The sequence below is a fragment of the Cebidichthys violaceus genome, unplaced genomic scaffold (assembly GCF_023349555.1).
Source record: "Cebidichthys violaceus isolate CVI_PGR_0920_01 unplaced genomic scaffold, fCebVio1.0.p SCAF_39, whole genome shotgun sequence".
NCBI classification, from domain to species: domain Eukaryota; kingdom Metazoa; phylum Chordata; class Actinopteri; order Perciformes; family Stichaeidae; genus Cebidichthys; species Cebidichthys violaceus.
The window spans coordinates 2,373,179-2,396,368 of NW_027176583.1; the positions used below are offsets into that span (position 1 = coordinate 2,373,179).

At 45.5% G+C, this 23,190-nt stretch overlaps 1 protein-coding gene across 1 annotated transcript in view; it reads left to right on the top strand.

The window, feature by feature from the left end:
- The first annotated feature begins 3,453 nt into the window (after nucleotides 1-3,453).
- Nucleotides 3,454-23,190, top strand: part of LOC137884499 (uncharacterized) — a 69,813-nt gene continuing 50,076 nt past the window's right edge. Inside the window, exon 1 of the mRNA XM_068726282.1 lies at nucleotides 3,454-3,484. Coding sequence (XP_068582383.1) covers nucleotides 3,454-3,484 — 31 coding nt within the window. The remainder of the gene's footprint in view (nucleotides 3,485-23,190) is intronic.

Sequence of the window (23,190 nt, forward strand, 5' to 3'; positions counted from 1 at the left end):
CTAATGAACTAGAGACATCCAAAACATCTCGAATTAGGTGGACGTTGTCCACCATGGACCTGCCAGGGACGCAGTAGGTCTGGTCCCGGTGGATAACCTGCTCCATAACTCTCCCCAGCCTGGAGGCCAATACTTTGGACAGGAGTTTGTAATCCACACAGAGCAAGGACACAGGGCGCCAATTTTTGATGTCCTGCAGATTTCCTTTTTTGGGCAGCAATGTGAGGACTGCCCTCCTGCAGGACACTGGCATGGAACCAGAGGCCAGACACTCATTAAAAACCTCAGAGACATCCTCGCAGAGGATGTCCCAGTAGGCCTTATAAAATTCAACTGTAAGGCCATCAATGCCAGGAGCCCGCCGCCCCTGCATGCTTTGCAGGGCGGTCAGCAGCTCCTGCATCTGGAGGGGGCCCTCGAGCTGTGAGTTGGCCTCTTCAGAGACCTGGGGCAGTCCTCCACAGAAACTCTCCAGGAGAGCTGGCTCTTCCTGGTATTCTGTGGAGTACAATTGTTGATAAAAGCTCACAGCTCGCCCTCGTATCTGGCTTGGTTCCGCCAGTTCCTGCCCTGTGTCAGACAGCAGCGCGTGGATTACTTTCCCCTGCCCGTTCTTTTTCTCCAGACTGAAGAAATAGCTAGAGGGAGCATCCATCTCTGTGATGTTCAGGAACCGGGACCTGACCAGGGCGCCCTGCACCTTACTATCCAGCAGGTCGGCTAAAGCCATTTTTTTCTCTTTGAGGTTTTCAATATAACCTCGATCTCCTGTGGACTCACTTAAATGTTCCAGTTCCACTATGTCGGTCTCCAGATCTTTCATAGATCTGGTGCTATCCCGTGTGACGTTTAAAGTGTGCTGTTGACACAGTAGTCTTATTTGTGTCTTACCATGGTCCCACCACTGTCTAAGATTACTAAACTCACCCTTCCTCTGTCTAAAAGCACCCCAAAAATAAATAAAAACCTCTCTAAAACTCTTATCAAATGTTAAAACAGAATTAAAATGCCAATAAGCACTTCTGGGTAAAATGTTCCTGATAAGAACATGAGCTAAAACCAGAGAATGATCACTAAAACCAGTAGGCATAATAGCACAACTCTTAAAAATGCTAAAATGATGCTTAAAACAATAAATACGATCTAACCTGGCTGAGGAGACCCTGCTCTCTCTGAGGTGGGACCAGGTGTACTGTCTGGAGTCTGGGTGCATCCTCCTCCACACGTCCACCAGGCCGTGAGAGCGGACCAGCTGCTTCAAGGCGTGCTGAGAGGCCGGATGAGGCTCTGCGTGATTACGATCTAAAATTGCATCTTCTGTGCAGTTAAAATCCCCCCCCAAGAATAAAAAATCCTCCGTGGAGCAACCATTTAAAACGTCATTCACTTTGAGTAACAACTGCTTCCTCTCTGCGCCGGATGTTGGAGCATAAACGTTGATAAAAACAGCAGAAAATGTGTCGAACCGAGCTTTGACTAAAAGAAGCCTCCCCTCGATAAAATGCTGGACCTCCAGTGCGTTGGGTTTAAAAGCCTGTGAGAAGAGGAAGCCCACTCCTGCGCTAAGGGAGGTGTTGTGGCTTAAAATGACTTCCCCTTCCCACTCCCTCCTCCAGTCAGACTCATTGTTAAAATCACTGTGCGTCTCCTGTAGGAAGAGAACGTCTATCTTTTTCATTTTGGATGTTTCATAGATAGACGTTCTCTTCCGGACGTCTCTGGCACCATTGACGTTAGAAAGGCCCACTTTAAAAACATCCATGGTGGATAAAATTAAAGTAAAAACCAAACAATAAAACAGTAACTTAGATAAAATAACCCAAGCTGTCCTTTCCATCACTGCTCAGCTGACGCTTTGCCTTAAGCACTAGTTTTTTAAGTCTAAAAGCCTCCTGGTCTGTGAGGCCAGACTCCTCCCTCTGGCTCATGTGGAGTCTGGCCGAGGCAATAAAAAGACCTAGATCTGGGAAGTGCTCACCCACCTTTACCCCGTGCTGGTTTTTTGTTTGGGCTAAAAACAACTTTAATTTTTCTGACGTGAACATCTTTTTCTTTTGACTGCTGCTAAAAACCGGGACATCGCTACTATCAGACACACACTCATCATTCGCACTCTCATCAGTCACACCCACATTCATCGCCACCGCCCTGCTTGACCTCCTGCGCTTTGTTGTACTTTTTGTTTTACCCTTATTTATTTCCTCCATCTCCGCCTCCTCCACCTGCTCGCTCCACAGCGCACTGCGCTCCCCTCCGTCTTTTCTTTTCTCTTTTTTTCCCCCTGCTTCACCTGCCTTCTCCTCCATGACCCCCTCACCTGCCTTCTCCTCCATGCCCCCCTCACCTGCCTTCTCCTCCATGCCCCCCTCACCTGCCTTCTCCTCCATGCCCCCCTCACCTGTCTTCTCCTCCATGCCCCCCTCACCTGCCTTCTCCTCCGCGACCCCCTCACCAGCCTCCTCCTCCACCTGCATCCCACACACACCGCTCACACCACCCCCCACCTCCTTCTCCCCCACCCCACCCAGAACACCTTCTCCTCCCAGAACAACCCCCTCACCCACCACCCCCTCTTTACACGCAATACCCTCACCCAAACCCCCCTTTTCACCCGTAGCTACCTCCACCCTCGGTGCATCAACTGAACTCACCCCGTGTGTTGGTTCGGCCACAGCGGCGGGTCTCCGCGGAGAGATCCGCGGAGCCGCGATCGGCCGCACGATGGGGGCGGCCACCCCCGCGGCGGGGACCCCGCTCGCGAGCGGCATCCCCGCCGCGCCAGCGCCTCCCCAGGCGGGAGCCCTCGGCCGCTCCGCTACCGGTGGAGCGGCGGGGGCCCCCGCGTCAGCAGCCACAGCCGCTCCCGGGCCGGGCGGAGCCGGCTCGCTCCGCTCCGGACAGGCCCTCACCGAGTGTCCCTCCTCTCCACAACCGAAGCACTTCATGCCCGCTGAAGTGGCGTATATGGTGTAGTCATAATCATCTACTTTAACAACGAAACGGAGGTTGAGCTCCTCGTTCCGGTTGTTCAGTATCATATAGAGCTGTCTACGATGAGACACCACGTGCTTCAGCAATGGAGACTTACACCCAGACAACATCCTGCGGATCGGGGACGCCACCTTCCCGTGTCTGGACAGCTCTCTGCTGAGGAACTCGTCGGTGATGAAGGGGGGGACGTTCGAGAGGACTACCTTGGTGGCGGGTTGGCATAAAGGCAGTACCTGCACGAAACAGCTGTTTACGGTGATGCCCGTCTCGACCACCGAGTTCACCTTCTCCACCCGGTCCAGGAACACAACCACGGCTCTGTTCATGCGTGCGGCCGACACGACGCCGCCGTGGCCGACCTTTTCCCCCACAGCGAGGCCGATGTCCTCCACGCTGCAGGGGAACGTGGCACACACCTTAACACCGTGCTTGCGGGTGAGGTGCTTGTAGCACATGCTAGCCATGGCGTCCGCCACGCTACCGGCAGACGCCGGTGAGAAAAGAAAAGAAAAAAATAAAATAAACCCACAAAATACCCCAACACTAAACTATAAACTACTGTGAAACTGTGATTATTAAACAATGTGAAAAATATAACATTAACAAGGAAAACAATACGACGCACACGCTCTGCCACCACCACCTGCTCTCAGCTCGCACACTCAGAGAGAGAGAGAGAGAGAGAGAGAGAGAGAGATAGAGAGACAGAGAGAGAGAGAAAGAGACAGAGACAGTCGGAGAGAGGGCGACAGAGAGACAGAGAGAGACAGTCAGAGAGAGAGAGACAGAGAGACACAGAGACAGAGAGAGAGACAGAAACAGACAGAGAGAGAGAGAGACAGTAAGAGAGAGAGAGAGAGAGAGACAGTCAGAGAGATAGAGACAAAGAGAGAGAGAGACACAGAGAGACAGTAAGAGAGAGACAGAGAGAGAGAGAGAGAGAGAGAGAGAGAGAGAGAGAGAGAGAGAGAGAGAGAAGAGACAGAGAGAGAGAGACAGCATAAGAGGCCGAGACATCTGCTCAGGTATATAATGACGCTGCTGTGGGAGAGGAGAGGAATAAGATATGAAGGTCACGTTTGCTAGTATGGAGTCTCCATCTGTCCCCTGGGGTTAGTGGGTGAGCCAGGGATGACGGTGGGTCTGTGGAGAAAGGGGTTGGCGTGTTGTGGTTTAGGGTTGCTGCAGACTTGGGGACAATGTTTGCAAGCTCAATTTTTATCCCAGAAGCCAAGCAAACAGTAAATGTGATGTGCGTGTTATAAAAGCCGTCTATAGGCTCAGCAAATTGCAGACCCTCGCATCGCGAAAGTTGAGGTTGGGATCTGGTGTAGTTTGTATGGATTTGTCCTCTCAGGTGAACCGTGCAGTACAGCGTCTTCAAGAGGATCAGGTCCACGTTGTTGCGCTTGTGTTGTGTGGAAGTGTACTGTAGGACGCAGGAGTGCAGAGACATCTACAGCTTCAGTCCATTTCTCTGTCTCTTTTCATCGAGGAACCGGCTTCACGACACTTAAGACAGTGAAAGTAACCTCAGTCTCTGTTGAAGCGCAGACGCAATACACAAAAACAGGAAGCGTTACGGGATGTGTTATGGCAAACATTCAACCAATTACAGACGACATAAATCAATCACAGGGCATGATGGTGACATAAAGTCGCATATTCCACATCTTCAGGAGACTATAAATCAATCGTACCCCAAGTGAGTTCAATAGTTATGGACCACATGGTTTTACTTACGTGTTTAAACAGTGAGCTGGAATAATTAAGGCTGAATCCACTCGCTAACACACATGGTGCTTCAACTGGTCAACAGTCAACAAATCAGCTTTCTAGCTACAATAAACAAACATAGCCGGAGCAGCTACAACGTGACAAGCATCCATGTGATGAATACATGAATACATGAATACACAAGTTGTTGTAAGTTGACTTGCAGAGATACAGACTCTTCCAGCACCACGTGTTTTTGATTGATGAGAAAGCTGTTAAGTGTGGTTAGAGCTGTCCGCCAACACAAAGTGATAGCTTTGAAGCATCTTCATTTGACGGGTAACCAATTAGCTGGATTGGTCAAAAACAGATATTTTCACATGATGCCACCATGAATATTTCCGTATCAGTCAGTCATGCAGCATTAGTCATGAAGTTCCACATATCTTCTTCTCCTCTCTCGTGTCACACCACTATGCAGGTGTTTGCAGGTGTTGCTCTCCTCTAAAGCTCTGCTGCTGTTTGTCACCGAGCGCTCTCTCTCTCTCTCTCTCTCTCTCTCTCTCTCTGACACAGAAAATAACAGCTTTGTTCTCCTCTCTGTCTGAAACACAAGGTGACGACCTCCCACCGCAATGTAATGCGCACCTTTGTTTTCCTCTTTAAATGCTTGGGGATGAATCACGAGAAGCAAACGGGGAGAGTTGCGTGGGCCTGCGCTATTGATTCAATTTCTATGACCACAAATACGTTAAAGCATAATAAGCCCATGCTTCAAGTCCCCGCACCCTTCCATGGCTTGAAATGGCCTCGTCGTTACCTACAAATCACGGCTCTCTGCAAAGCCCTCTACGGAGCGATATGTCAGAGACCACAGGGGAGGCAAACAAAAAACAGAAGGCAACAGACAGCAGCAAGCCTCTGAGAAATGTAATGGTTTGTGTTGAGGATTTAGCCAGTGGGACGGCGGCGTAGCAGGATCATTCATGTTCAGACGCAGCAGATCCTCTGAGGAGATGGTGAATATTAAAGGGCTTTGCGGAGCCTTCCTCGTGAAGGCTCTTGACAGGAGATTGGTTTATGACCTTCAGAGGAGGAGGAGGAAGTCAATGATAGCTCTGACTGCGTCCTTTGCATCTAAAGGCAGTCCGGCCATTGAACAAGCAGAGCCGGTTCAATTGCAGGTATTTCAGTTGTCATCAGAAATGTGCAACTCTTTGACTCTTTGTGTTTGTCACATGGGACAGATTCCTTTAAGGGCACTGTGAACAAAACACGGCACTAGCAGTCTGCACTAAACTAGAATACCAATACCGATGTACTGACTCAAAGAACAGGGTGTCGGAGACAAACCATTATTTTAATAGATAACAATTCAGTTTATTATATGTATTTACTTGATATAGTTTGTAATACAAAGTTAAGAAAGCGTTGTTTAAGTCACGCCTGATGTTTGTTTATTTCTTTTCTTTTATTATACTATATTTATCCCGTTAAGGGGGAACTTTGTCCCGGTCTCAGGGAGCAGTGGGCTGCCTCTGACAGGCGCCCGGGGAGCCGCTAGGGGGTCAGTGTCTTGCTCAAGGACACTTCGACGCAGAACACGTCCCAGCCAAGGATCGAACCGTCAACCCTCCAGTTACCTGAACACCCTCTTGTTGCCTTCCGTATAAAATAATGATCCCAGTCTCCTCGACACAGTGAGGTATACGGGCTACTAATTAAACTGGTATCTGATCGGGTTCCGGTACCGACCGATACCCAGACCACAGGTATCTGAATCATTACCGGGAGTGAAAAAGTTAAATCAGTGCATTCCTCCAAAAACCAAAACCTAGTTAAATTGTTTGCTTCAAAGTCCCCAGAAGACCGGACAGCCGACATTTCACGAGTAGAACGATGCGGACGTGAACGCTGACGGAAAATATGAAACTGACACTTTCCTCAAATTCATTCATTAAATTATTGCTGACCACGGACGCCTCAACCTGTGACGCTCTCGTTTCACCATCAACGGAAGAAAACACGGAAATCTAAATCTCTGTATTCTTTCAACTTCCTGAATACGTCCAGGGATTTTCCATATAGCTGACAAAATACAAGAACAAAGACAATGACAAGCTGCATGTAGGAAATATACACAAAAAAAGATTTTAATGACGAACTTCGTGTTATCTCTAAAAAGTAGGTTGGGGATAATTGCCTGAGAAATCAAGCAAGTGAGAGTAGAAGAATGCCTCGATCTGTCAATTTAAGCAATATGACTGTCTGTGACACGCTGTGCTGCTCCCCAGCAGCACTGCCTCTTTGTAAAGGTGAGAATTAAAAGAAAGAAAGAGAATGTGAGACATCTCAGGCTGCGTTCCTGACATACAATACCGAATAACCGACCAAAGCGCAACACAACTCTGCTCCCCACACACACTGAAGCCAGACGGTCTTTCTGATGACAAAACGAGTGAACTTGTACAGTACAATCCCAGCAGTGTGACGCACTATAACCGGCTTCAGCCTTAAAGAGGTGCGATGGCACATGGCTCTGGTTTGTATGCGGCAAAGAAAGGACGTCTGTGTGAATGTGCTGCTGGGAGGCTTGATTACAGACCATCACCAGAGCTGCTGCTTTGCCACACAGTGGGAGGCTTTGCACATCTTCCAGTGGCCTTTGCTGGCAAACAGCAACAGCTGAGGGAAATAACAGTTTCCCTCACAATCTTATTTTAAGATCGTACCGTGGAGCACTGTGACAGCATGTCTGTAACTCATCTTAAATGTAACGATACAGTTACAGAAGACCTCCCCAGATACCGCCCAGATAATAATCAATACAGTGAATCAATACAGACCGATGTGCTCCGCTACGCAAACGTATCACACCTTCCTGATCCATCTTCATTTGTGGTAGATTAGAGGAGAGGATGACCCGACATGTCTTTGGAAATTAGTGAGCTCCTTCAACACAGTTTGACTACGCTGGAGGTCCATGATGGAGACCGCTCTGCAAACATTCACCGTTGGCTCGTTAGTGAGCCGAGCATAAAGCCGGTGGTCAGTCTCACATGGAATATTAATAGGTAGGTAATAGTGTTACCTCACGCTGAAGATGCACTTTGTTCTCCTAGCACCACGTTACATTTCTTCAGAACTTCACCAACGAAACAGGCTATGTATATTATTATGATTTATTATATATTGTTTCAGAATAAAACTATAGCAACATACAATGCTCAAGCTAACTTTAAGCTAACCGAACGTTACCATAGAGATTCCAAGATGTTTAAAATGAGCTTTGCGTCACGGTAGATTGTATTTCCTTTACTCTCATTATAAGTCATATATCAAGTCATAATAAAGATGATAATATTAAAGCTTTTTGAAGCTTTTATTTCATGACTTTTATTTGTTCATTAGTGATTTTTTGTCATTTTATTTAATTTTATTTTCCAGAGTAGCGTTACATGCTTCTGAATATTTATGATATCCTAACTCGGCCCCCTGATCTTCTTAATTATCATGAGGTAAGAGAAGTGCACAGACTTATGGTTTCTTCGTTTAAAGAGGTGAAGAGGTCTAAAAGCACACAGAAGATGCATACTGTGCTTTACTCTGGTGTTCAGGGACAGTAACAGGTCAGAGCTGTCCGCTCCATACTTAGTGCCATCACGCTATTTTAACTAATGGGCTGGACACTTTGAAAAGATGACCAACAGCCTCATACAGGGAACCCTGTCTAGGTCTAGTCCTGCGACAGCTCCAGTGTCACCACACGTCCCTCTTAGACACGGAGGATCGATCCCACCCACAGCTCATCATTATACTCGTGCAGCGGATCCTCATCCACAAGTAAATACTTAATGATGCTCTTTGTCTGGCAGGTGGACCGAGGCCTTGACTCTCAATAAGCTGGTTAGAGCAGCCCGAGCTCTGAATCACTCCAAATTAGGGATGAGGCACTTTTAATCTTCCAATATCGTTTTTTGTCTCTGGGGACTTTTTTGGGTGGACTGGTGCAACTGTTATTAATCTTCAGTGCACAGGCAATTTCTCTAAAAGCCCCTATTTGTTTTTTATGGCTCCATTGAGAGAGGAGGGTACAGCGGCAGGGAGGGAGACTGTAAACAAGGTATGCAGGGAGGGCGAGTAATGTCCCTGTCAGCATTCAGTGCTGGTCTCTCTCTCTCCCTGCTTCCCCTCAGAGGATTAAAAAGAGGGAGAGGGGAGTTTTCAGGAAGCAAACGGAGCAAACTGGAGCGTCAGCACGAATTCAGCTGAACTGAAAAATGATTGTTCAAACAGCACTGTGCCGCCTCACTCCTGTGAGGTGAGGAGGCGAGCTGGCATTTTTGAATTGTAGAAACAGAAATCGCCAGGAATGATGCATGAAATACCAAATATATTGCTAGTTTTGCTATCTGTTGAGTTGTGTGTGTTCATGTGTGAACACGTGTGTGTGTCTGTGTCTGTAGCTGTGAGGCTTCCAGCGTCGGTGACCACGCAGGTCCAGTCAATATCTCAGCGTCTCACGGCCTCTTGAAGGACGCGCGCGTGAAGTGAAGATTCATTTGCATTTTGCGACGCTAATGATGTAGCGTAGATAACCAGGTGGGTTCGGCAGGTAGAGAAAAAATGAGTAACAGCGTCAAAGAGGGAACGCGATAGCCTACGTCCCGCTTTGATGAACGGGTTGTTTTCCTGCTCCTGCATATGTGCCTTCATGCACATGGTGTCCCCGGTCTGATCTCCAGCTCATTTGCTGGGCAACCTCCAGGCTTGGCAGCCATTGTCCGCTGCCACAGAAAACAACAGTTAGGATGTCATTAGAGGAGAAACCCGTACCTACAGTACAAAGCAGAGGACCAGAGGGGGCCAGAGAGAGAAGAATCTCTGGAGGAAAGAGGAAAGCAGAGACTTTACTACAAAGTCCGTTGGCCTCCAATTACCATGAAACAAGACAAACAGCCATTAGTCTCCTGGCCATTAGGCTGTAGGGAGAGCGGCCGGGGGCTTGTTGGCTTTGTCAGGTTGTGAAAGTCGCACAAAAGGTGTGTGACTGCGATATCATGCCATCCAATGCAAAAGTGAATGTGGATCGTTGTATGTGTGATTGCCTATACTGTCCTTCATGACTTTAAATCCAGAAAAGAAAAACGTAACCTTGGATATATTGCATGTGCTATGGGGACACTATAGAAGATGTATTAAAGCCTAGAAATCCATAACAACACTTTAAAAGCACTATTGAGCCTAAAACGTGATCTAGTCGTCCCAAAAGGAACATTATTGCAATATTGTGGTGATTAGTTGTGAGGGCTCTGAATACATGTCGCAAGTGTTACAGCTTGCACTGGCACTTGAACGTAGTATAGCCACGGAGTATATTAAGAAACTGAACCAAAAACTGAACTACGTTCTTTCACACAGTGATGTGATCTGATGTGAGCAGGTGCAGCCATTCTCTGCTGGTGGTGTTGTGGCCTTGACTGGTCTGCATGTCGCGTCTGAACACTTCTAGAAGTTGTTGGCTGCACAGTGACTCAGGTTACCACATGGCCACGAACCCTCAATCTGATGCCATGTGTCTCTGCGTGGAGTTTGCACGTTCCATGATACTGAACTGGAAAAATTAAGAATGTTTGAAAACCGAATGACTGAATAAGCAAGATGCTCTCTTGATCAATATTCTTCTCAATCACTGGAGTTCTCCGTGGAGCTTTTCACCGCGATGTGAAGACTTTTTTTGATGAGGTAAAAATGTTTTATTGCAAACAAGAGAGGAGACGCCGCTAGCGTAGTGTCTAAACAAACATTTTACACATTAAATGTATCGGTTGGGTGGTGGGGATACACTAAATGCATTTGGTGAGAAAGTTTGAGAGTAAATAAAAAACATATTTCTTCAAAATGAGATGTCCACAGGGTACCTTTAAGCAATCTAGACTCAACATGGATCGTCTTCAAGCAACACAAGACTGTCCCAGCAGCAGGGTAGAGGAGCGATGCTTCAGGAGAGAGTGAGAGAAGCGGACTGGATTCTTCTGTTTGCAACAATGGATGCGGATGCGTGCTGTGCCCACATCTTGAGTGACGAAATTATCAAAATTCATTGATATTGCACATGAGAGCTACAGAACTACAACAGAAAACATAGTCAAACAAGCTTGTAAGACAATAAATACAGCAGCCCTCACTGGGGCACATGGAACTGAGATGGGTTTTGGTGAAATGCTCCTTTAGTACAGATAGATAGATAGATAGACTTTATTTCAGACTCAGGGTCCAGAGAGACCCTACAGAGCTCTGTGAGACGCTTTTGTTAAAGTCGTCATCACAAGGCAAACTGCTCCCCGGGCGCTGTCTAGTAGCTGACCACCGCATACTAAACTAGGATGGGTTAAATGCAGAGTCCACATCCCACTGTGTGCTGTGCACATGTGTGACAATAGAAGGTGATTCACATTTACAAACAGCAACACTAGCTTTGTTTCTTCTTCTTCAGTTTGGGTATCCAGACTGTAGTCTTCTCTCCCCTGAGCCCTGATAAATCCAAAGGCAGAGATCTCAAACGGCGGGGCAGTTGGGCGGGAATACTTGATATGGGCACAGAGTTGCAAGGCCGCACTCGCAAAGCCACAGCGTATTGATCTCCATGCATTATAGAAGCAGCTTTGAGGCCGGCTGATATTGGAAGGCATAGCTTGCTCTTTCTTCAGAGCGAACACTCTAACATGCCCACTGGACCAGAGCGGCAATAATCAGACGCAGGTCTTGACTATAAACATATGGATAATACATCTATTATATCGCTGCTCTCTGATTGGTAAGTGTTTACATCACTATTTGTTTGTTACCAACACTTTTATTTGTCCTCTCTAAGTTCATGATAGTCGCTTTGAGAATGTCAGAAGCTGACAGACTTCAGTGTCGAATAGATGACAGGCCACTGTGTCACTGTGTCCGTCTCTGCTTATTCAGCCACAATCATCAGAGTGAATCCATTGAACGTCGCATGCCTCACAGTATGACCTCACCGGTGGTGCTTTCAGCAGCCTTGGCAACACCTACCCCTCCAGACAGTTGAGCTTTCCTACAACCCACAGGTCAATGTCACATGAACCTGAATGTGTGAACAGTGACACCAGTGATCCCACTGGGGCGCACAAAAGCTGGCCTCTCCTGCACACAGCTCCACTGTGGACATGGTGTTAGGCAGAGTGAAGAGAGGCAGAAGGTGAGAGTGACGGCATTCTGCTGTTTTAAAGGGTGGACAGCTTCCAAGAGCGCCGTCGCAAAGCTCAGTTCTGGCAGTGAAAAACACCAACTTAATGTGAACTAGGGGTGTTGCTATATACCGAAATATAAATTAAATATTGATATCATATTAATAGTACACAGCATATGATATATATATAATTATATATATACACATATATTACAGACTCGTATGAGTGTCATATTACAATTTGCCAAAAAGAGACAAAACGCACAATAAACAAAGTTAAAGGTGACGTTAACTGAAGCTCTGTGTTTGTACTGTAGTCGTCAGGTGATGAAACTATCAGGAACATGGCTGATCTGCTTCCAGTAATATTAAGGACACAACGGTCCCTCTGTGACGTCAAATTCTGTGTTTCAACATCAGCAAATCTTCTGAAAATGACAAACAACTATAATCTGCATCTGCACTTTATAGAACGATCAATGTAATGTAATCCAGGCAGACATTAGCTCTGATTTATTGTATACAAACATATTTTTGTGTTGTTATTGAAATATATTTGTATCTCTGTTGTCACATGACTGCCACTGCTGGGGCTCAAGTCGTCCATTCATTGTAAGGTTGCTAGTTCCATCTCCGTCTCTTCCTTTGCACATGTCCTACTATGCTGTGGATAACAGAGTCTACAGATAGAACGTAGTCGCTGCACAACCATCACACTGTGATTCAATGTATCCATTTATTTACAGAGCTAATTTGAAAAAGGTTACAAACTTAATTATGAGCATTAATAAATACATGAGTATGGGATATATTTACTATGTGACCGGCTGTATTGAAACACAAAATAATCAGAGAGAAACTCTGAGTTTACCCAACTGCCATTAAGCTAAAAGGAGAAAGAGAAAACTTTTAGATAAGGATCTAAAAACTCTGGCGGGCATTCAAAAAAACGTTCCACCCATAAATTAAATGATGAACTTCATTCACATTAGTCTTAGTAATTTCATGTGTCTGAATCTCGCTGTCTAACGTACATGTGTTGTTGTTTTTCTCAAACTATTCAAACGCTTTCTTCTTCACAAACATCCTGCGGCGACACGATCTGTATGGCAGCCTCTCAGTCACCTGACTGAGGCAGCTCTGCTCAGTGTGTTCAGAAATCAAATGGAGAGAGACAGGCCTTTATTAAGCCGCTGTCTCTCAGAGCAGAGACCCTGAGTAGAGATGATACTGGGCAGCACATATGGGCAGATAGAGGGAGGGGGGGGGCAAGACAAGTCATCTCTGCTCACATCACATCTGCCTCTCGTTTCCGAGGGCAGGAGTCTGCCTCTCCGGTGTTCCGACATCTTGGCTCAGTTAATTGCAGCGTTTGCCGGCCGTGTTGGTATTCACGCTAGGCCCTGAGAACAGATGGTGTTTAACTTTAAATATTATTAACACTTCCCAGCGTTCTAAGATCTCGGGTGGGGGTTAAGAGGCCGAGCAGACGTGCAGGTGAAATTAAAACAAATTTCATAACAGCATCAAAGACGGATGATTTTCCATTTGGTCGTGGTTGGTGTGTGTGTGTGTGTATGTGTGTGTGTGTGTGTTTCTCCTCCATAAATCACCCTGTTTATGTTTCTTTTGTGCATCATTATTCATAGCATGTGTTCTATCTGTTTTAATGTATGTTGTATCCGTATTTCCAAAGAAGAAAAAAATGAAATTAATGAATATATAACTATTACAAATGCTATGTACACAAATATATATGTAGCAGTCCAGTACAAAAGAAATATCTTACATACAGTGTTTGGAGGAGAACCCTTTGTGTGTGTGTGTGTGTGTGTGTGTGTGTGTGTGTGTGTGTGTGTGTGTGTGTGTGTGTGTGTAATTTTTAAAACGTGTCACTTTGAAATGTTGTAGTAAATGAATGAATTATGACTTTTTTCTGATGCAAGTCATCTCTTTAAAGTCTATAAAGACACGTCAAACATTTGATTGAGCCACTGTGAATAGCATCACTACTTTAACGCTAGAGTGAGTATGAGAGCATTACATTCAGAATGTCTTATTCAAGAACGGAAAATGACTCCAAAAAGCCACAGCGCAAAAGCACGCCCTGTATAGCCTCGAAATGTGCTTTGAAATATATATGACAGCCTATCTGAGACAGTCTGCAAATGCACTTAACTGGCGAGGTGTCGGCGAGGTGGGATGACGTGGAATGACTGGAAGTCACCACGGAGGAGAGGAGGAGTGAGTGCAGAAGAAAAGAGAAGCTGAGACCAGGGAGAATAAAAGCAAGCCGTTAACTTCTCCGTAGTGTAGGGCAGAGTGGCTGCTTCTGATGACAGACACTGTGTGTGTGTGTGTGTGTGTGTGTGTGTGTGTGTGTGTGTGTGTGTGTGTAACTGCGTTTCTCTGTTCGAGTGTCTTTGTGTTTCTGTGTCTGGTATTGTGAGCGAGGAATAGAGAACGCTACTGTTTTGTTTTTTTGTATTTATGTGTCTGTTCCTGTTTGTGTGGGTGTTGTGTGCCAGAGAAAGAAACGGGGGGGAAGATTGTACTCCAGTATGAGTGGAAGAGGGCGATGTTCTCGAGCACGCACTGACATGTCACATCGTATTTGTCACATCGGAAGGGAGAGCACCCGTAGTCTCTGGTGCCCTGACCCTGCAGCCGGGCGGTGCCGTCTTGCTGTAGCCACACAACCGCCACCGTCTCTGGGAGTATGCGGCTGCAGAACACTGACCCCCAGTAAGCCCACCTCTGGAGAGCCTAGCAGCTGTCTTCTGCTCATCCCACATATACTGAACTCTTGCCTGCACTACAGAGAGACACGGCATTGTATGTGTGGGCACGTCTGTATGCGTGTACTGTGCATGAAAAGGGCAAAATATCACCTCCCCGCATGAAAATTAGCAATCAGGTTCAGCTGATTGCTGATCGAGTACAATTCAGCAAGAATCCGCACCAACACTGAAATGCTGCAGGTCTGTAACTACAGGAGGTTATTAATCTATGAAGAGAGGTGATTGCAGGTGAATCATCTGCTCTCTCTGTTCAGTACTTAACAGGTGCAAGAGTTACAGCTTCAGTTACCCTGGAGACAGTGATTTCAAAGGGCAGACAAATCGGCTCCAGGATCGGTTGGGTTAATGGAAAAGAAGCTAAACTTTACTGTAAAGTGCATGCTGCCACTTTAGAAAATGACATTTTGTGATAGACTTCACTTTCCTGTGAGGAAATAAAATAGCGCTTAGCAGCAAAACACCTCGTGCACGATGCAAACGTGCACTGTGATAAATAAAATAAAAAGTCAATACTGTACCTAAGCTTCCTTACGCTTCCATCCTTCACCTAGAAACACATGCTGTGCTCTGTACATGCTGGTACTACCCCCTCACAGATTTACAGCCATTTACATTTTAGACATTTGTCTAATGTGCTCATTTGCATCCATCACAATGTGTGAAGGGGTTCAGAGTGCTGTTTCAACAGGAAGGATGGCTACTATTGAACTTCTTCTAAAGTGCACCCTGCTCACAACAAGTCCCTGTTTCACCACAGAATGAACACCACAGGAGGGGGGGCGAGAGGGAGAAGACCGTATGCCTTGTATCACAGAAAGAATAATGTTTGATTATGTCATTGCACTTTGTTTAAAATTGATTAACGTCTTAAGAGGAGGTATTAATTAATACTGGAATAGAAACAAGGCCTTAGAGTATCTTGCTGTGCAGTACGACACACATACACTAAAACACCACAAAACAAAAAGAACGTTTTATGTTTTTCTGGCTTCTGCTCAGAGTTCAGGCAGTGAGCAGACGGGGCATTCCTGTGCTTTGCTGGGCTCACCTCTGGGCTCCAACACCAGTCAAAGCAATTACACAAATAAGCCTCTGCAGCTCATTCCTGTGTGAGACGAACAGACGTGCCAGATAACTCCGCAATTCTAATTGAGAGACAAATCTTTTTGCACACGGACTCCCACTGGAGGGTCTCCTCGCAGAGCGGCGTCTGTGTGCCGTTTGCTGCTGCTTGTGTTGTCCTTCATATCAACGACACACATCAGGTCTTAAACTAGAGACCACGGACGGAGCTAAAAGAGCTACTGTCTATTAGACTTACATACGCTAATGAATGCTAATCTGCTCAATGTGTAAATGACTAAATACATTCAGAAGGTGATAATATCTCAGAGTTGTTTTCACAGATTAGTCCCGAAGTGACTGAGATTATTATTATTATATTGAGCTCATTCAGGTTTGAAGCATGAAGAGAAAACAAACCAAATGGTGACGATGACTTCATTTATTAAATGATAAAAAATGGTGTTTCACTTTCTAATTAAAAACAATATATAAATTATTAGGAGTTCCTGGGAATGTAGATAGAGACAAGTAATTGCTGGATTTAGAGGCAAGTGTATTGACCATACAGCCGTTATTTGTCCTTCCTTAATGCCATCAGAGAATCCCCTGTAGGATGATTGAGTTGTAATTGTACCCACAGCTCTTAATGTGTCCCTCTGTTTAGGACTCGACTGAATAATTTATGCAGGAGTAAAATGATCAGCTGCAGAGCTTTTAGAATCAAGTGCTATTTCCATCCTGCAGGGGGTCATGACCTTTGCCTTGTAGAAAGACTGAACTGTGGATGAAAACAGAGCGGAGAGAACAATGACCACAAAGAGACAGACGAATGGAGAGACAGGTTCAGAGAGGAAAGGGGAGTTTGAAACAAAAGAGAGAGTGACGGAGCAGTGGGAGGTCTCTGCTGTTTGTCAGCACAAGGAGAGCAAAGTGTCAGATTTTGTGCCGCATCAGTGATTGATGGCTGCCATTATCCCACCCGATGGGTGGAAGCAGGCGATATTAGCACACCGTTTCCACACCCAGATGAAGCAAGCAGAGTTCTCCACAGTGGGGATACCCGGAGCCACATGTAAAATGGAGTGTGAAAGCATGCAAGGCATGAAGATTGGTGGAGAGAAATATAAAAAGACAAGGGGAGAAAAAAAGGATCTAACGAGAGAAGAAAAGGAGCAGGTGTCGCCACGCACCAAAGACAAAATCACAAGAAGGCTAGTGTCAAAAACAGAGACGAGGGAGGAAGTAAGAGCAAAGGGAGTGAGTGCTCCTGTTGTTTTAGAAGATCCCGTAGTGTTTAAAATGTAACGGTCTCTCTTCACATGGACCACCACCTGCTGTGATCTGACATCACTGAACAAAGTGGCTGAGGCAGATATGGTGGCTCGGGGCACTGCAGTGGGATGCAAACTGAGGGCTGTAATTATAGAGCAAGCACACTTCCCTTGTTCATTTACCACAGAGGGAAACTACCTGTAATTGTTTCAGCAGTGTGTGTGTGTGTGTGTGTGTGTGTGTGTGTGTGTGTGTGTGTGTGTGTGTGTGTGTGCGTGCGAGCGAGAGAGAGAGAGGTTCAGAGGTCATAATGCATGTCAGCTGTGTAGACCTTGCACCATGTAGATTGGACTTTTAATCTTTTTCATGGTGCATTGAGCAGTGAAAACTACAATCACATGCCTCTGAGGGTTGACAATTGTGTTCATCATTTGATATTTATTGCCCATAAAGATCTGCATTGGACACATGTTGAAAATATAGACCCAACAGAAGAAGAACTTCATTGGTGATCCAGGTTTTAAGGTGCTCAAGGGGGGGGGGGGGGTAAGCAGAGGGCTATTCAGTTGGTTGCAATCCAGACCGCTAGACTCTACACACTTCTCCTTTAAATATAACAACGTGTGAAGGAATAGGAATCCTTCAGATGGTCAACAACTACACACATGCAAGCAACCCGTGAAGAGAGGTCACAAGCAAGCTGTTCTATGTCACTTTGTATTTTTATGAAACTCTGCAGACCCACACCACATACATCACTAAACATGCAGTGTCATCACACTACACATTCACAAGTACAGGATATACTATTTTCATGGCCAGCAAAAAGATCCTGTGAATTCTAACCAGTGTGTGTTGCTAACGAGCGGAATTTGTGCCATCTGTCATCGCAGGAAGCTGCATCTCGTCTGACACCGCGTATTGAAATGACAAAGCAAGGCATTAATACACGGGATATGTCCTGTGTAGGATACATCCTGTGTATTGATTAGTTCCCTCATGACACTTTCCAATTAGAGCACAAGACCCAGGAGGTTTCCATCATGTTACGTTTTAATAGAAACCTTCTATGGTTTGAACTTATATATAAAATGTATTACATCAAAATGCAAAATAGTGTAATAACAGCATTGCTTTTTCATTTGCTTTAGCAGTTCAATGGCCTTAGAGGCTTCATCTTTTGGCAGGTGAAAGCATGAGTAGGTGGGAGATTTAATGGCTGTGGTTTTATTCCAAGCTAGAGTACAATCTGGGAAGTCATGTTTAAAAGTGGAGCAAAATAATGACTCAATGACTGAGCTGGCAATGATCAATAACCCTGTCAAATCCCAGCAGAAAGGCTTTACTGTGGTGATGACTACAGTAAAAATCAAGTCAAAATCCTGTTGTCCATTCAATAACATTATGGCTTAAATGTAATAGTTCATACAGCTAAACCTTTAATTGTCTCCATTTGACTTTGCAGAGCAACATTCAAGTGAAACTCAATCGGTTTCTCCGGTACTCACAACGCTATTATTTTCTTGGCACAAACAGGACAACATGCTGGCGTCTGTAGGTCCAGATGTAGCTGCTGAAATGAATCTGCCTCAGTAAGTGACTCACACAACCCGGGCCTTCAATCAATGCTACTCTTTCTCTGACATTAGTAAGTCATGTGCGACAGCACTTTTCTACTTGATGTTCTTTGATGCTGCAGGTAGAAGACAAAGAGATTGACTCACAACTCAAACCATTAACAGAAAATGTGGCAGTGAGTCAGAAGTACAGAAGTCTGCACGCTCTGAACATGTAGCCCAGGTGCATGATTCTCTCAAAACGCTGCACTTTCTTTGTCAATCTTGTCCACTCATCAGTGCAGCACAGATAAGGTTGAAATAGCAGTGGAATTCAGACAGATGAGTCTTAGCAATTTCAGAGCGAGCCAACACATAGTTCAGCCTACATCTAACCCCATCTCAGTCCATTCTCCAGCTGTGACTCACCTCCTCTGAGTTTATCTCTCTATAAAACAAGTCAACAAAATGATGGCAGCAAAGCAATCAAAGCAAAGACCTCGCTGTGTACATTTGATTGAGAACTGAGGGAAGGTGAAGAGAGGTGATGCTGAGAAAACTGTAATTCTAGACTCCTAAGACTTCCTCTCACGGGAAACGTGGAAATGAACCGAAGGTGGCGAGGTGTCAACATCAAGAAAAGATTGTTTGTTTTCAGCACTAGAGGAGGCCAGAAGCACAAGTCACACGTTACCAACTGAAAAGATGATCTGACGGCACCAGGAAAAGTAGTTTGACTTCAGTCTGTTTGTCTTTAATACAACCACAGATGGACTTCTGAACGGGCCATCCAGGGGCCCCTAAGCCAGAGCCTCTGTTTAAAGGGACATTTTTATTGGAATGTCAAGCTAATGACAACAAAGACTCAAAATGACTACAAAGAGACGTAATACAACCACAATGAGACAAAAAAAAACCAACAACCACAGAGACACTTGACGACAAAATGACTTCAAAGAGACACAAAACCAGACAATAAACAACAGCTGACCTACAGTCAACGTCAAACATCTACCCTGGTGTGTCTTCACCTCCTCTCCTACGCCGTCTGGTCTCGAAACATTCGCTGCGTTGCACGGCCATGATAACCAGATCGCAGGATGAGATTGTGCTTTTCCATGAACACACCGGTGAATGCATTCATTGTGCCTGCATTGTACTGAGTGCTGACAATTGGTTTAAAAAGATCTTTTTTGCTACTATGTCTGCAAACGATGCTATCTCGCACCTATTCTCAACCATCTCTCATGGAACTTTTAAGCACCTCCTGCAGACATTTCTGTCCTTTTTCGTCCAGATTGAACTAAATGAGAAAAGATGTCGAGTTTCATTTTTGGGGAAATGAGGACAGCGTGCCTCTTACTCTAAATCAGCTCCTTCAGTTCGGCGAACTCCGTTCCTCGCTGTGACAGTTGGATGTGTGTGGGTGACAGTACAAACAAAGGTGAATCGATGCATTTCCCCGAGGAGGAGACAAAGAGAGGTTGAGAGGAAGACAGAGAGCGAGAGAGAGATGAAGGTGGCAGCGTGACACAGGGAGTGTGACAGTGTCATGCAGACTGGTTTCATTGTTTCTCACCAGCGCCCTAGGGAGATCATTAGCTCACAATATGGAGTCTATCAATCCTCACAGAATACCACTCTCCCCTCCGGATACATGTCCCGTCTGTCTGCCTCTGTCTCCGTCTATCTGTCTCTTTGTCTATGCAGCTCATAGATGTACATTTGGAATCATGAAAATCTAGTTAGTAGGAAACGGGTTGCACGTTATCTAGCCCTTGGGGGTCTTTCATGGAAAAAGACAGTAGCCTAAAGAGAAGCTATTATCCCCCTATGAAAGCTCAGCTCCTACACTGTGAATACAAGGTCAGCAACAGGTAGGCACAAACAACAACCTGGCAAATGAGTGAAGCTAATAGAGAGCTAGCATAGAGAGTGGCTACTTAAGGGCAATGACGGGTAGGTGTGCAAGCATGGAAGGGTCTGGAATGATAGAGTTAGAAATGACAGCATTGAAAATGGTTTTAATCTTAAGTTTGCATGGAGGACGTGTGACTGCTCATACATTATGGTATATAACTAGTGTTAGGGCTGGGCCTCCGTGTCTACATTCACTTCACATACAGTTTTCTATCTCATCATCTCTTGGGAAAGTGTAACTCAAAGATTTTGTTCAGTGCACATTTGAAACTTTAGCTTACACTGCAAAGTGGAACTGTGGGTAATGTAGTTGAGTTGGCAGGTGGACAATAATTGGTGCATGGTTAACAACAATTACTATTTATATGTATTTACTGTACACTGCACTGTGATATACTGGTAAAACCTCAATACAATACTTACACTGTGATGCCAATCAATGACAGCTAGACCTCAGGTAGCATCTACTCTCACTGTTCATATGAAAGGTAGACCTCAGGTAGCATCTACTCTCACTGTTCATATGAAAGGTAGACCTCAGGTAGCATCTACTCTCACTGTTCATATGAAAGGTAGACCTCAGGTAGCATCTACTCTCACTGTTCATATGAAAGGTAGACCTCAGGTAGCATCTACTCTCACTGTTCATATGAAAGGTAGACCTCCATAGCATCTACTCTCACTGTTCATATGAAAGGTAGACCTCAGGTAGCATCTACTCTCACTGTTCATATGAAAAGGTAGACCTCCATAGCATCTACTCTCACTGTTCATATGAAAGGTAGACCTCAGGTAGCATCTACTCTCACTGTTCATATGAAAAGGTAGACCTCCATAGCATCTACTCTCACTGTTCATATGAAAGGTAGACCTCAGGTAGCATCTACTCTCACTGCTCATATGAAAGGTAGACCTCCATAGCATCTACTCTCACTGTTCATATGAAAGGTAGACCTCAGGTAGCATCTACTCTCACTGTTCATATGAAAGGTAGACCTCAGGTAGCATCTACTCTCACTGTTCATATGAAAGGTAGACCTCAGGTAGCATCTACTCTCACTGTTCATATGAAAGGTAGACCTCAGGTAGCATCTACTCTCACTGTTCATATGAAAGGTAGACCTCCATAGCATCTACTCTCACTGTTCATATGAAAGGTAGACCTCAGGTAGCATCTACTCTCACTGTTCATATGAAAGGTAGACCTCAGGTAGCATCTACTCTCACTGTTCATATGAAAGGTAGACCTCAGGTAGCATCTACTCTCACTGTTCATATGAAAGGTAGACCTCAGGTAGCATCTACTCTCACTGTTCATACCGCCACGTTTCAAGAACACTTCAACAGCATCCTGTCTTGTAATTTAGTCAAAGTTGTAGAAGCTATGCAGAGATAGGGCTGTGTTTCCCTAAAAGGAGATAATGCACCAGTGACCCTGGTGGCAGAGAGGTGATTGTGTTCCTAATTGGAAAAGGTTGACACGCACGCACGCACGCACGCACGCACGCACGCACGCACGCACGCACGCACGCACGCACGCACGCACGCACGCACGCACGCACGCACGCACGCACGCACGCACGCACGCACGCACGCACGCACACACACACACACACACACACACACACACACACACACACACACACACACACACACACACACACACACACACACACACACACACACACACACACACACACACACACACACACACACACACACACACACACACACACACACACACACACACACACCAACAGAGACCCTCTGGGAGGTAATCTCTCTTCCTGTTCCGGCTATGCCTGACCAGCCAAGCGGAGCTGCCACCTCATTGTGTCCTTCTGTGCTAAGGCTCTGTGCGGTCTTACTGCCGGGGGGGGCAGCCTCCACCTACACACACATGACACACACATGGCTGCATGGAGCCTGATGCCCTGCAGTACAGACAAAGAGAGGAGGCTGCAGCATCTGATTCACAGTCTGCTATGTTCTGTGTGTTGCACCTGTGAGTGGTGGCTTGTATGTTTGTTAATGGTTTGACTATAAAAGCGACTGAAATTGCCATTGTTGATCATTAAAGACCATCTGCCCTGAAAGAAATCCCAAACGACTGAAGAGTTCTCAGCAGCAGAGTATTTTCTTGTACATTGTCTTTTTGAAAACACAACATAACGTACATCTGGAGATTGAATAAAGCGGGTGAAGAGGACAGGGAAGAGGTTGAAACACCGTTGAGATGCAACGTGCTCCAAACGGTACGATGGAGGATGTGGTGGTTGCAACAACAAAAAGACCCGGTGACCATTTTATAACATAGAATGTCCTTTACGACATCAGCTGTATTTATGCAAATGGTCAGCTTTTATTTATTGTTGTAATATGTGAGTACCTAAAATGTCACTTTTCCCACATTTGTGGGAAAACACAAATGTGAATAACGATTTGATTCCGATTCCACACACGGAGCAGCCAAAAGGCACTTGGATGTCAAATAAAAGGAAATGAGCCCGGCAATATGAAACACAAACTCACGAGTCAACGCATCAATACATGTTTAACAGATATCAACGAGCCCATGAATGTAACTTAAAATGATATGTGGGGAGCAGTAAATAGGCTGTTTAACGGTTTGGTCCCTCAAGAAGAGCCA